This window comes from Natrix helvetica (assembly GCF_964273705.1).
Source record: "Natrix helvetica genome assembly, chromosome: 10".
Classification (NCBI taxonomy): Eukaryota; Metazoa; Chordata; class Lepidosauria; order Squamata; family Natricidae; genus Natrix; species Natrix helvetica.
In genome coordinates, this window is record NC_138561.1 from 3735179 (window position 1) to 3749027 (window position 13849).

The 13849-nt window shown below is 47.0% G+C and overlaps 1 protein-coding gene across 2 annotated transcripts in view; it reads left to right on the forward strand.

Moving 5' to 3' along the window:
• Positions 1-2273: 2273 nt before the first annotated feature.
• Positions 2274-13849, forward strand: part of ZNRF1 (zinc and ring finger 1) — a 49382-nt gene continuing 37806 nt past the window's right edge. For both annotated transcript variants that reach the window (XR_014176221.1, XM_081963056.1), the window contains exon 1: positions 2274-3229. Coding sequence is in view for 1 of the 2 variants with exons in the window: in XM_081963056.1 (XP_081819182.1) it covers positions 2665-3229 (565 nt within the window). In the remaining variant the exon portion in view is untranslated. The remainder of the gene's footprint in view (positions 3230-13849) is intronic.

The window sequence follows — 13849 nt, forward strand, 5'->3', positions numbered from 1 at the left end:
AAATTGGTGTGAAGGTTTGTGCGGCCCACTGTAAAAGAATTGGTTGAAAACTGGTTCTGTTCTACCTTTTATTTTTGTCTTTTACATCTCAGAACTCCCCGTTTTTGTTGAAAACGGGCTTGGCTGCAAACCCTCCAAATGCGAAAATATGATTTATCTTGATAGCATTTTTTTTAAAGTTTGCGAAGGAATTACATTGGGTGAATTAACTTATACTAGCCTGGTGCAAAATGTAGAAAAGAATGGAACCTAGAATAAGGTTCTCTTATTTCAAAAGTAGGGAGCGATGGCCACCTGTCCAGAAGATGCAGAATACCAAACAGAATGCAAAATATCTGGAGCAAAGTCAGGATTTATTATGCACAAATGTTTCCAATTCTTGGGAAAAGGAAGACACCCCTTTAGGTGTCATTCATCAACAGGCAATTTTAGTATATAAAAGAATAAAATGCTAATTTATTGTATTTGTGTGCGTGTTAAACACAAAAAAGAAAAAAATACGTAACACATTCAATCAAGAGACTTAAAGGTTTATACAATACAATACAATAGTAGAGTTGGAAGGGACCTTGGAGGTCTTCTAGTCCAACCCCCTGCCTAGGCAGGAAACCCTATACCGTTTCAGACAGATGGCTATCCAACATCTTCTTAAAGACTTCCAGTGTTGGGGCATTCACAACTTCTGGAGGCAAGCTGTTCCACTGATTAATTGTTCTAACTGTCAGGAAGTTTCAATGAGAATAGAGCTGGAAGGGATCTTGGAGGTCTTCTAGTCCAACCCCCTGCTCAAGCAGGAGACCCTATACCATTCCAGAGAAGTGGCTGTCCAGTCTCTTCTTTACAGATCTCCAGTGAGATTTTTTGTCTGCCAATGAGTCTTATGCAACAATGGATTCTATCTGCTTCTTTAGCTTGTCTCACATTCCCTCCCCCTCCCCCTTGGGTTAGGGGTATCAACTGAAGGTTGAGAGTTATCTCTGGAAATATATGTATTCAATCCATAATCACAATAAGATTCATGCATCAGGAGATGGCAAAATTTTTAAGATGGGATTTTAATGCAACTGGTGATAAAAAGAAAAAAGAAACGAGCCGATTTGTATTTTGCGCCAAGTCAAAATTTGTTAATCGTGGTTTATTAAACTATAAATGGCAAATCATCGTAAGCTTTATATCATGGTTTATATAAGCTATCCTGATGGAATTGATAATCATGCAAGACACAAAGCAGAATATCTGACTGTGGGCGACACCTATAATTATGGTTTGTCCTCTTTCCAAAAATGTATCTCCTGAGGTTGTTGTAAAGATAAAATCAAGTGTGAGATGAAGAAATATTGCCCTTTGCAGCAGAACATAAATGTGCTGAAATGCGCACGTCATGTAACTGTAACTGTTTTCAGGGTTATTTGATACATCTTTGGTCCAAAACTAAGTTTCACTATGTTCTATTAAGGCTTCATTTGATGCATCCTGTGATGGAGGTAATGTGGAGGTAATGGAGTACAGTTGAGCCCTAAATTGTTGCTAAGTGAAACATTTGAGCCAATTAAGTAAGTGCGGTAAAATGTTCACGATTCACCTTTTTTCAGTGCGCTTGTAACTTTGAACGGTCCCTAAATGAACTGTTGTAAATCGAGGACTCCTAGTATTGGAGGGCGCAACATGCTTTAATCCAGGTCTTCAAACTTGGCGACTTTTAAGACTTGTGGACTTCAACTCCCAGAATTCTCCAGCCAGCAGAGCTGGCTGGAGAATTCTGGGAGTTGAAGTCCACAAGTCTTAAAAGTCGCCAAGTTTGCTGACCTCTGTGTCAATCCATCAACCATGGGCCCTGCATGCCCCCAGCCCCAAACAGACCCCAGTCCCCACTCCCACAAGCCACGATTGCGCAATCCCTGCCGCCCCCCCCCCCCAAGCAAACCAGGATCCAGCCCAGCCCTTGGAAAGCTACCCGGGGCTCTGCTTCTCGGCGCGAGGGGGAAAATCTAAGGCTGCAGAAAGTTCATCAAACGCCTCGGCTGTTCCGGAGGCGTTAACGGCAAAAGGCCGGAGAGATCGTCGGTTAAAGCCGTTCCAAAGCTGGCTCCCGCCTAGCCGAGCCGGGACTTCGGAGCCTCGTGGCGGGGCAGGAGGGGAGCCAGGCGCGCCCTTCCTCCGTCCGCTTAGCATCCCGCGGCGGCGGCGGCGGGAGGAGGGGAGGGGAGGCGGAGAGGAGGAGACGGGGAAGCCGCGGCGCAGGCGCTGTGCGCGGCTCTATTGTCTCGGCTCCGGGAGCCCTCGGGAAGCCCGGCTGGGGACGGCCGGGGACGCACCAGCACCAGCCCGCCGCCCTTTACAGCCCTCGCGGCCCCGACGGAGCCAGACTCCCGCGGCGGGGCTGCTGCTTGGCCCGGTCTTCGCATGCGGAGCGGCGCTTGGGCAGCCGCGCTCTCTTTCCTCCTCCGCCGCCGCCTTCCGTAGGGCGGGACCCCCAGCTGTCCCCGCCGTGGATGAGCCCGGGAGGCGCGGCGGGCCGCCCGTTGGGGCGCGGCGGCGGCTGCTGCTGCTGCCGCTGCACGGAGAGGCGGAGACGGGGAGCGCGGCCGCCGGGGCTGCTGGCCGCCGTTGCGCGATGCCGGGGGGCCTGAGCGCCTAGTGGCCCTCCCTGGCTGGCTGGCGGGCATGGGGGGCAAGCAGAGCACGGCGGGCGCCACGGCGGCGGGGCGCTCGCGCGGAGGAGGAGGCGGAGGCGGCGGAGGAGGCCCCGTGGCCAGCGACGACAGCGCGGTGCCGCCGCCCGGGGGAGCCCCGCACTTCGGGCACTACCGCGGCGGAGGCAACGGCGGAGGAGGCGGCAGCAGCAGCGGAGGAAGCGGCGGCGGGAGCTCGGCGATGGGGCTGCGCAGCCGCTCCGTCAGCTCCGTGGCCGGCGTGGGCGTGGGGATGGGCGGCGTGGAGCCGGCCGGCGCCGGCAGCGTCCCCTTCGGCCTGTACGCGGCGGCGGCCGGCACCGCCACCGGCACGACCCCCACGGCGGCTTCCTCGGCGGCGGCTTCCTCGGGCGACTCGGAGCGGGATGCAGGCGGCGGGTCGGGCGCGGACTCCGCCCACTACGGCCATGGCAACGGTTACCAGGAGACGGGAGGCGGTCACCACAGAGACGGGATGCTGTACCTGGGCTCCAGGGCCTCGCTGGCCGATGCTCTACCTCTGCACCTCGGACCCCGGTGGTTCAGTTCGCACAGCGGTGAGTGGACGGGCTTGGGGAGCCCAAGGGGGCTCTGGGGATGCGGCTCCTGGGGGCTAAAGACCAGCCACGGTGCTGGGTTCGAATCAGGAGCCAAAGGCCCGGCAGATGGGGAACAGGTAGCCTTTGCAATCTCAGAAGGCTAAAGGGTGTCAAATTGCTGGTCAAGGAAGTGTTAAAAGGCCCTGGCCGCTTCCTTCACACGTCCTTTGCACATGTGCCCTTCACACCTGTGCCCCCTCTTAATCTGGGTCAGGCTTCTTGTGTGTGCATGATAAAGTTGGGTTAAGCCAACCTCCTCGGTATTCAGGACATTGGGCATGTCCAGAAAATGGGTAAATACAGTAACCAATTACAGTTTGTTAAACCAACAGTTACGTGTTGTGAGAGGCCCTTCTGGTATTAAGAGATATTGTTATAAAAGCCATGTGCTGGGAACTAGATGCTCCATTGATCTTCTCTTTCCTACTTAGCAAGTCAGGGAGTGCTTACTCTAGAAAGCATCCTGAGCTCTGGATTTGGACTAAGCCTGGTACAACTTTGGCCTTCATAAACGGCCTGGGTAGCATTTTTGCCTTATTTGATTTCTGTGGTACATGAAACCTGGGATCAGAGAATACTTGTTCTTGAAGCGACATTCAGGCTTGGTTTGAACGACAGGTCAGGCTAAAACATGGCAGTGGGATGATATGTTGTGTGTATCTAGATAAATATGATATGTGAATGAAGGCAGTTGGAGTAAACGCCACCTAAAATATTAGCCAAATAGCTCCCTTGTCTTCCCAGCAGAGGTTAGCTGGGGAAAGAGTAACAAGGGGGTAAGAATGGAGGGTGGACAAAAAATTTGCCAGCCACTTGTGAATACCTGGAGCAATTTGATTAGTTAGTTCATGGCCTGGGGCCTCCTAGGACTTATTTTCTTTGCTTAATTTTGCTTTAGTTGTTGATTTTAGATCAAGGGTAGACAATTCATTTCCCAGATGGCCGCATCAGAAATTGGAACTGTTGTGGAATGCCAAACAAATAAGGCTGTGAAGCTTTATTCACATAGATAAATTGGGGAAAAATAGTTACCTTCAAAATAACAGCAATCCATGTGTCCCCAAAGGTGCTTTTTCAGGAGGCAACTGGATTTTCTTGTGTGTGTGTGTATTTTAAGAGGTTTCGCTTCTCATCCAAGAAACTTCTTCAGCTCTGAGAGGATAGTGGGGAATGGAAAGATTCATCTTCCGTTCATCCCACTATCCTGACAGAGCTGAAGAGGCTTCTTGGATGAGAAGCAAAACGTTCTTCAAAAGTAAAAACAAGAAAATCCAGTTGCCTCCTGAAAAAGCACCTTTGGGACAACCGTGACCTGGATGGCTGAGAATCTCTACAGACTTTTTAGCAATCATGTGGGCTGGACAGAGACAGCCAAAAGTCTGCATGTGGCCCAGAGGCTATAAAATGCAGATATCTGGTTAAGATGCGTCTAAAAGCATCACTATATGACTCTCCTACCACCATGGTGCTTCTCTTTTTCTTTTTAGTACAGGGGTGAGAAACCAGGTCGATTCTCAAGATTTCTATACTGTAGTCTCCTCTGTATTCTTACCATTGACAAAAACCACAATAGAACAGCTTTTGAAGGTACTACATCCTCACTTCTGTTGTTATTAAAACCGGAAAGATAACACAAAAGTATCTTTCCCAATACTCTGTAACTTGGGGGTGGATAAAAACTCTTGTCACAATTCCATTGTGGTGGCCCTACAATGGAATTCTAGGAGTTGAAGTCCAGGTATCTTACAATTGCCCACACGGTTGAGAAAGACTGAATTGAGTTGGTGTAAAAGAATGTAGAATTAGGTAAGATTGGCTCTCCTAGATCCCATGGAAAGCATTATGAGTTTTAGGGAGTTTTGTTTTTTTCTTGTGAGAGAATGAAAAGGGTTAATACTGTGGAACATCACATTGGTTTACAGGAAGTATACTCATTTCTGAGAAAATAAATATGGAGGGATTTCCCCAGCAAACTCATTAGGAGGAAGTTAACAGAAAAAAATTTATTTCAGGCAGAGAATGGGACAAGCTTTTTAGTTTAGGCCTCTAGCAGTCAGTTCCTGAAATTGACTTTGGGGATGCCCCCCAGGGAGCATGCCTGGAAATGCTGCCAAGAATTTCCATTGGTTGAGTTGCAGGGAGAAAGTATGCTCAAATTAAGTAACATCCCAAAGCAAAGCAATTTATAACTTAGTTTTGGCAGGAAATAGAGGAAATCATGTTCTTTTTGCCAGCCAATTGTGCTTCCTTTATCTGTCCAATAGTTGCTTAATTGATTAACTTTTCAATTACACTGGATTATATCAGCAAATGTGAGATACTGTACCTCATTTTCCCTCAAACCTATTTCCTGCTCTGTTCAGTTGAGCTATGAAGGTTCTGTTTTGCTTTCAGTTTTGCATCTTACAAGAATTGCATTGGCTGCCCCAAAGTTAGAGATGTGAAATTGCTCTGCCATTGAATTGTTTGTACTCCTTGGTAGGGATTTCTGTATTTTGGTTTTGCTCAGCTTTCCTTTGTATTCAGATGGAGTAGACATCTTGTGTGCATATTTGTGTGTGTACTGTGTAACATGTGGATAGGGTATTCCATGCCAGTTATATTCAATTTAGTTTTGAAGATTCAGTGCAATCTAAGTGAGCTATCACATCAAACTAATGCAAACCAGTAGATATAAAAAGTCTTCTGCCCAGATGCAAAATCTTTTTTGCCCAATTCACTAGGACTTCCATCTTAACCCAAGTCGTAAGTCTACACCGACAGACCAAGCTGGATGTTTACATTTTTAATGGTTCTAAATTCGATTGCATTTTCAAATCAATTTTGTAAAATGTTTTTGGATGGATTTGTACAAATAAATCCAGTTAGCAATTCTTCAAACCTTCTCGGACTTCAGTTTTACCTACCACGCTGAAGAGCTGTTTTGTCTTCTGGAATTTTGAATTTTGTTCCAGCTGCTTCTCCTGCCCAGTTTGTGGCTCACTTACTCCCCGCCTACGTAGGAGTTACACTGCTACCATAACTTTGAATGATGCACCACTTCAATATTGATTGATGCCTTTTGAGTCTCATGTTCTTCAAACTAACCTCCAACGGTAAATCCCTGTATGGTTTGCAAAATGATTGGCTACTGATGTGGTGCCTTCGTCCCTTGACACTGTGATGGTGACTCTGGCAGTACTAATTAAAAATCCATGTCTTCGGTGTCCAGATAATTAGGTTAATCATGCAATTAATACATTCCATCAGCATCCATGTCTCTGAACAGCTGGAGGTTTGCCTGCTTGGCACCCCCCCCCCCCCCCCCCTGTGCTGCAACCCTCTAGAATGTCCTCTTTGGGAGAGGACTTATTTTTCTCCAAGGGGAAGTGACAGAGGGCCGTGAAGGTCATGGCACAAGTGACCAGAACTCCTTGATAATAATGCTTGCCTAGCGCTCTGGCACACAGGCCAGAGTCTGTAGGTTTGTAAAGAATAAGGCAGTGAAAAAAAGGCTTCACTTTGCAATTAAACAGCAAGCAAAATTCGTATATGGCCTTTGGCCAGGTTAGCCTCCATGAATCTGGTTATGAGCTCCCCTGATGTTGGTTTGCTAAATTCCTTCCTTCTCTGGAAGGTGAGATGAGACCCTCCTGGCCAGGCTGATTTTAAGACAGAGTCAAAAAAGTCACGATCACAGCCCCATTGGTTGGCTCCTGCTCCTGGGCTTGCCTTGGCTTGAGCACTTTTAAAGCCCACTTTTGGACAAAAAGGGCTCTGCATATTTACTTGCTCAGATATTTGTTTTCCTTCTTTTCAGCTGCTTAAGGAGCTACAAGGTTGGTGGTATGAACGCACTCCGTTCTTGCCGATAAAAGTAGCCTGCAAATTCATATCTAGCAGCCTACGCATACCTAATCTTAGCCCTTTGGAGCCAGAGGGAAAGAAAACTCAAATTCTGCTAAGCTTCCACCGAAATCTCTTACTCACTTGAACTCTGGCAGATTGCTATTTATAAGCCTGCCCAAAGTGTCTCCCAAAGGTTTGGTGTTATTTCTAAAGGCGGAAGTGGAGACAGGTGTGATTTCAGCCTGTTTTAGTCAGGTTGGCTGTGCAGAAGCTCCCGGCTGCTCTGGTCTTCTTGGTCTGGTCACAACCTTTGGGTTGGAGAAGACCACTTCTCACATTATTTATTTGCTGAGTTTATTGGCTGCCATGGAGCTACTCCGGGGAGCTTACAATAATAAAAAGGAAGAAAATGTAAGGAGTATAAACGGAACCGATGTAAAATAATAGAGCAATAAAATAAACCATGACAAAGGAAGACAATGAGAATAATACAACAATATGATAACCAAAGGTGGACCAATGGAGAGCAGAGTGCGGGGGGGGGGGGGGGGGAGGTGGCTTCTGCCATCAATCTAGCAGCCACATCCAGTAGGTAATTCCCCCATTTGTTCCCCAGACTACCAGTAAAGCCAGGACACCAGGGGTCTCTGTCCTCTCTGAGCTTTGCTTGTTTTCTTGCATGTTTTTTGTGTGGATATAACACATGCGCTTCTCTGGCCCAGCGTTCCGTGCTCTTACACAACAGCCTCTTGACATTTGTGGGTTTTACAAACCCCTTGCTGGGAATTCCTGAGCAGTCCCTCCAGCTGTGCCAGCATCTTTTCCTGGGAGCCAAAGACCTTTTCCTTGCAAGTCTCGCAGCGTTGACGAGAAATAAGCAACAATAAAGAAATAGTCATTTTTCTATTTCTTTTTTTATCCTCCCAAAGTGTCTCAGTAGGTTGGACTTGTTCTTTTCTTTTCTTTTCTTTTCTTTTCTTTTCTTTTCAGGGTGTCATAAGGTACAAAGCTTGTTTTTTAAAAAAAAAACATCTGCCATTTCTTCCCAAACATCTGCCATTTTGAGCCATTTCTGACAAATGGCAGTCCAGTCTCTTCTTGAAAACTTCCAGCGATGATGTTCCCACAACTTCTGAATGCAACTTTTGTTCCATGGGTTGATTGTTCTCACTATCAGGTAATCCCTCCTTATTTCCAGGTTGAATCTCTCCTTGATCAGTTTCCATCCATTATTCCTTGTCTGGACCTTCAGGTGCCTTGGAGAATAGCTTGACCTCTCTGTGGCAACCCCTCAAATATTGGAAGACTGCTATCCTGTCTCCCCTGGTCCTTCTCTTCACTAGACCAGCCATGCCCAGTTCCTGCAACCGTTCATCGTATGTTTTAGCCTCCAGTCCCCCAAATCCTCCTGGTTGCTCTTCTCTGCACTTTTTCTGGAGTCTCAACATCTTTTTTATAGTGTGGTGACCAAAACTGGATGCAGTACTCTAGGTGTGGTCTTATTGAGGCTTTATAGAGTGGTATTAGTACGTCCCTTGATCTTGATTGTATCCCTCTGTTAATCACTTAACTCTTTGTCCAATAGTAAGGAAATTAAGACTTCTGCTGGGCTGCTGTTTTCAGGTATTTTTCCATTGTGTGTAACCATCTTGGCTGCTTTCATTTCTGAATTCTATAAAAACCACTGGGAGGAATTCTTCTTGATGTATCTCCTTGGAAATGTGAGAATCTAAAGAGAGGACAAACAGCTAGGCAGATATTTGTATATATCTCAACATCTTTTTTTATAGTGTGGTGACCAAAACTAGATGCAGTATGGGTGGTCATAGAAATGTGATTAAATAAATAAAACAAAATGTTGCGTGCAGAACCACAGGATAAAATGTGCTCCTGGTGTTTTGTACAGGATGATAGCACCAGGCTGACCTTCTGAACTTAGGAGCTAAGTATAGCTCCTGGCCTGGTTGTAAATAGATAAGAAAATAGGTCCTAGACTCTTTATAGTTCTTTACGGAAAACAAGACTATTTGAGTGGGAGATGGGATGGGAGCAATAGGCTGGATGGGGAAATCAAAACACCAGACCTAGAAGAAGGGAATAGCAAAGAGCTTCCATGCCATTGCTAGGAATCTAGCAGTGGTGTGTCCATGTAGCCATTAGGAATTAAATTCAGTTCGTGAGAAACGTTATCTTCATTGTGTAAGCCTTGCAAATTTCAGATAACCAGGATTACATTGGTGGTTCTCTCTCAGCTGCCTGGGAATTAGAAGAGTGAAGTTGGTTGTAGTTTTCACCTACTATATGGAACCCTAACGTCAGAAGGGATCAGGGGTGGGTTCCTGCCAGTTCTGACCTCTTCTATAGAAGAGGTTCCACAAATCTACAGTGCCGTTTAGAACCGGTTCCAGCTCCCCCCCCCCCCCCCCCGCACATCATCAAGATGAAGAGCGAGAGGAGGAATTCTGGGAGTTGAAGTCCACAAGTCTTAAAGCTGTCAAGTTTGAACATCCCTGGTTTTTTTTTTCTAAAGGGTTAGGGGCGCAAGGGCCTTGTAACTTGACAGCTTTAAGACTTTCACGCTTCAATGCCAGAGTTCCTGAGCCAACATGACTGGAGGAGGAATTCTGGGAGTTGAAGTCCACAAGTCTTAAATCTGTCAAGTTTGAACACCCCTGGGTTTTTTTTTAAAGGGTTAAGGGTGCCAGGGTCTTGTAACTTGACAGCTTTAAGACTTGCGTGCTTCAAATGCCAGAGTTTCTAAGCCAACATTTTGGTTGCTAAGCAAGAGCGTTGTTAAGTGAGTTTCACCCCATTTTACAAGTTGGCCACGCCCACCCAGTCACATGACTGCCAAGCCACTTCCACTCGGTCACATGGCTGGCAAGCCACTTCCACCTGGTCACATGGCCGGCAAGCCACTCCCACAAAGCAGGGCACACCTACAGAATAGATTCTAAACATTTTTGAAACCCACCACTGGAAGGGATCTACCAATTCTATCATTACTTGATCAACTAGAAAGAGTGCAGAGAAGAGCAACAAAGAGGATTAGGGGACTGGAGACTAAAACATATGAAGAACGGTTGCAGGAACTGGGTATCTTTAGCTTAAGAGAAAGAAGGACTAGGGGAGACATGATAGCAATGTTCCAATATCTCAGGGGTTGCCACAAAGAAGAGGGAGTCAAACTATTCTCCAAGGCACCTGAGGGTAGAACAAGCAGCAATGGGTGGAAACTAATCAAGGAGAGAAGCAGCTTAGAACTGAGGAGAAATTTCCTGACAGTTAGAACAATGAATCAGTTGAACAGCTTGCCTCCAGAAGTTGTGAATGCCCCAACACTGGAAGTCTTTAAGAAGATGTTGGATAGCCATTTGTCTGAAACGGTATAGGGTTTCCTGCCTAGACAGGGGGTTGGACTAGAAGACCTCCAAGGTCCCTTCCAACTCTACTATTGTATTGTATTGTAACTACACAGCCAACTAGCAATGGCACTGACCCTCAACCAACACTTCACCTTCCAATGACCCTCACCTGACATCTACCCATCACAAGACCCTCAGCTGACATGACCCAAACCTGACCCATCTCAAGTCCCATCACAAAAGTGTCATCATGTCACACCTGATGTGACCCTCATCTGATGTGACCTCCCCATCACAAGACCTACTGACCAAACGAAGCCCTGATAAGCAGAAGAACACCAACGTTGACATTCCCTAACTTCCACTGGAGATGTTACCTAGCGTGGTAACGAAATGTTCAGAAACCAACCCAGAATGCCAGAGAAAACCTTCACCCTCACTTGCCAAAGAGGTTATGCTATGCACAAGGATGGAAAGATTTGGCAATACCATCATGGTTGGCAATCATAGTTTATTTAGGTAGTTCCTGCCTTTATTATTTTTATAAATAATTCAAGGCGGCCAGCATACTTAGTATACTTTCCCTTACAAGATTAACCCTATGAGGTGGATTGGGTTGATTTAGAGCAGGGGTGTCCAAACTTGGGAACTTTAAGACTTGTGGACATGCTGGCTGGGGAATTCTGGGAGTTGAAGTCCACAAGTCTTAAAGTTCCCAAGTTTGGACACCCCTGATTTAGAGGGACTGGCCCATAGTCACCCAGTCAGCTTTCATGCAAAAGATGAAACTATAATTCACTGTCTCCTGGATTCTAGCCTGGTGCTTTCTCTACTAGACCAAAGTCACTCTAGAGATGGTAGACCTGTCTGATTAGAGCAGGAGTGTCAAACTCAAGGACCGGGGGCAGTGGTGGGTCCCGGATACCGTTGTAACCAGTACGGTGCAACGGGACCGGGCGTCCACCACATGAATGTGCGCATGCGTACTTAATACCTGCGACGTTCCGCGATGCTCCAGCTGCTCAGCGAAGCGTTGCGCAGGCACAATATGCTCTGTGCACATGCGCAGAAGCCCCGAACAGTTCAAATACTGGTAAGGAGAGCGGGTGAGCCCTCCGGAGCACCATACTAGAACGGTATCTGGGGCGTACCGGTCGGATCCCACCATTGACCGGGGGACTGGATCTGGCCCACGGGTTGTTTAGATGTGGCCCGTGGGGCCGCCCTGGAATCAATGAAGGATCCTCCCGCAGTGCCTCTGCGAGTGAAAATGGAGTTCAAGGCCAATTTTTGCTGGCAGAGGGATGCAGGAGCCCCTCACAGCCGAAAACGGAACTCAGGAGCCTGTTTTCTCTCGCAGAGCGCTTGGGCGACAACAGGCGCCTTCGACATGAGTGACATCAAGCTGGCCACGCCCATTCCCACCCCCACCCCCCGAGGTCAAACACAACCCTGGTGCGGCCCTCAATGAAATTGAGTTTGACACCCCTGGATTAGAGAAAAAGCAATATCTATGCTTATTGCTGACTGGAAATCCCTTAAGGACTTTTTACATGTGAAGGCAAATATTTTTTACATAAAACAGGAAAAAATGAACTTATTATGATTTGTGGTTTTAATGACTAGATAGAAAGAAAAGAATCACAACGTAACTCTAGAGCAGTGATGGTGAACCTTTTTTGGCTCGCGTGCCACAAGTGGGGGGAGCGTAGGGGGGTCGAGTGCGGGCGTGCCGCACCCATAATGCAACGCGCGACCCCCCCAGTGCGCATGCGCACACAACGCGCGACCCCCCCATTTTTACATGCTTTTTTTGCCCTCCTCAGGCTCCAGGGGCTTTATAGGAGCCTGGGGAGCCTCCCCCGACCCCCCAGAGACCCTCCGGACGCTTCAGGGACCGTCCGGAGGCTTCTCTGAAGCCTTCGGAGCGCTTAAAACCACCCTCCGAGCATACTGGAAGTGACTTCCGGGTTGCTGGGAGGGTGGTTTTAAGCGCTCCGAAGGCTTCAGGGACGGTCCCTGAAACCTCCGGGGGCGGGGGCGGGGAGGCTCTTTTCGCCCTCCCCAGGCTCCTATAAAGCCTCTGGAGCCTGGGGAAGGCGAAAAATAGCTTTTAAAAAGGTGAACTCAGCTGACAGGGCAGCGCCTTGCGTGCCCTGACAAGTGGCTCCGCGTGCCATAGGTTCGCCATCACTGCTCTAGAGAAAGTGGTAAATCTACAATGGTACTTAGAAGTGCTGTAAAGACATTCAGAAGCCACTTCGTTATATCTTGTTTTGTTGTTCTTTTCTATTTTTATTTTATCTTCTTTTCACATTTCAAGCTTTCTCTTTTGTTTTCTTTTTTTTTTTTTCCATCTTCATTTTAATTTGCATTCATTTTACTCTTGTTTTTTCCCCCCAACTCTCAGTAAAATCATATTACAAAAAAGCCTCTTGCCAGCGTACGCAGCGGATCAAGGGACATTTGTTGAAAAGTGCCATTGTTTATGCAAACACAGACAGGCAAATTCAGAGAGTGGCCTGTGAAAGCAGCTAGGTTGGCACTGAGGCAGCCAACGGTGATGAGCTCATTTGGCAGCCCCACATGGACTGTTGGAAGAAAAGTAGAAATAGCATTGTTGGCTACAAAAAGAGAAGAGGTGTTTATAAAGGCACCTACATCCTTCAGCAAGTTAGAGATGCTTAGCAAAACTTTGGATTTTATGTACAGGTGATCCTCGACTTACAACCATAATTGGGTCCGTTGTGAAGCAAAGTGGTGGTTAAATACAGAGAAAATGCCATTTTTTTTGCCATTGATCTTCAGCGAATCACTGCAGCTATTAAGTGAATCACGTGGTCGTTAAGCAAATCCAGCTTCCCCCACCGACTTTAGTTGTCCGAAGCTGGCTGGGAAGGTCATCCATGGCGATCACATGACCCCGGAATGCTGCAATCGTGGGAAATCTACGTAGTCCTCAACTTACAGCAGTTGATTTAGTGACTTACAACATCACTGAAAAAAGTGACATGTCCACTTTTCACACTTGTCTGGTCATGTGATCAAAATTCAGACAGTTGGCAACCGATTCACATTTATGACGGTTGAAGTGTCCCAGGGTCATTTTGCAACCTTCTGATGAGCAAAGTCAGTGGGGAAACCAGATTCATTTAACTTAACAGCTGCTATGATTCTCTTTAACAGTTGCCAGAAAGGTCACAAAATAAGGCAAAACTCAATTAACAACCGTCATAACTTAGGAACATAAATTTGGGGCTCAGTTGCGATTGTAAGTCAAGGACTGCCTGTACCTGCAGGTTGGGCCTGAATTTTGATTATGGTGGCCAAGAGGTTGCTATAACAGTCCTAAGGATGCCGACCCTGCCACTCTATTTTAACCTCC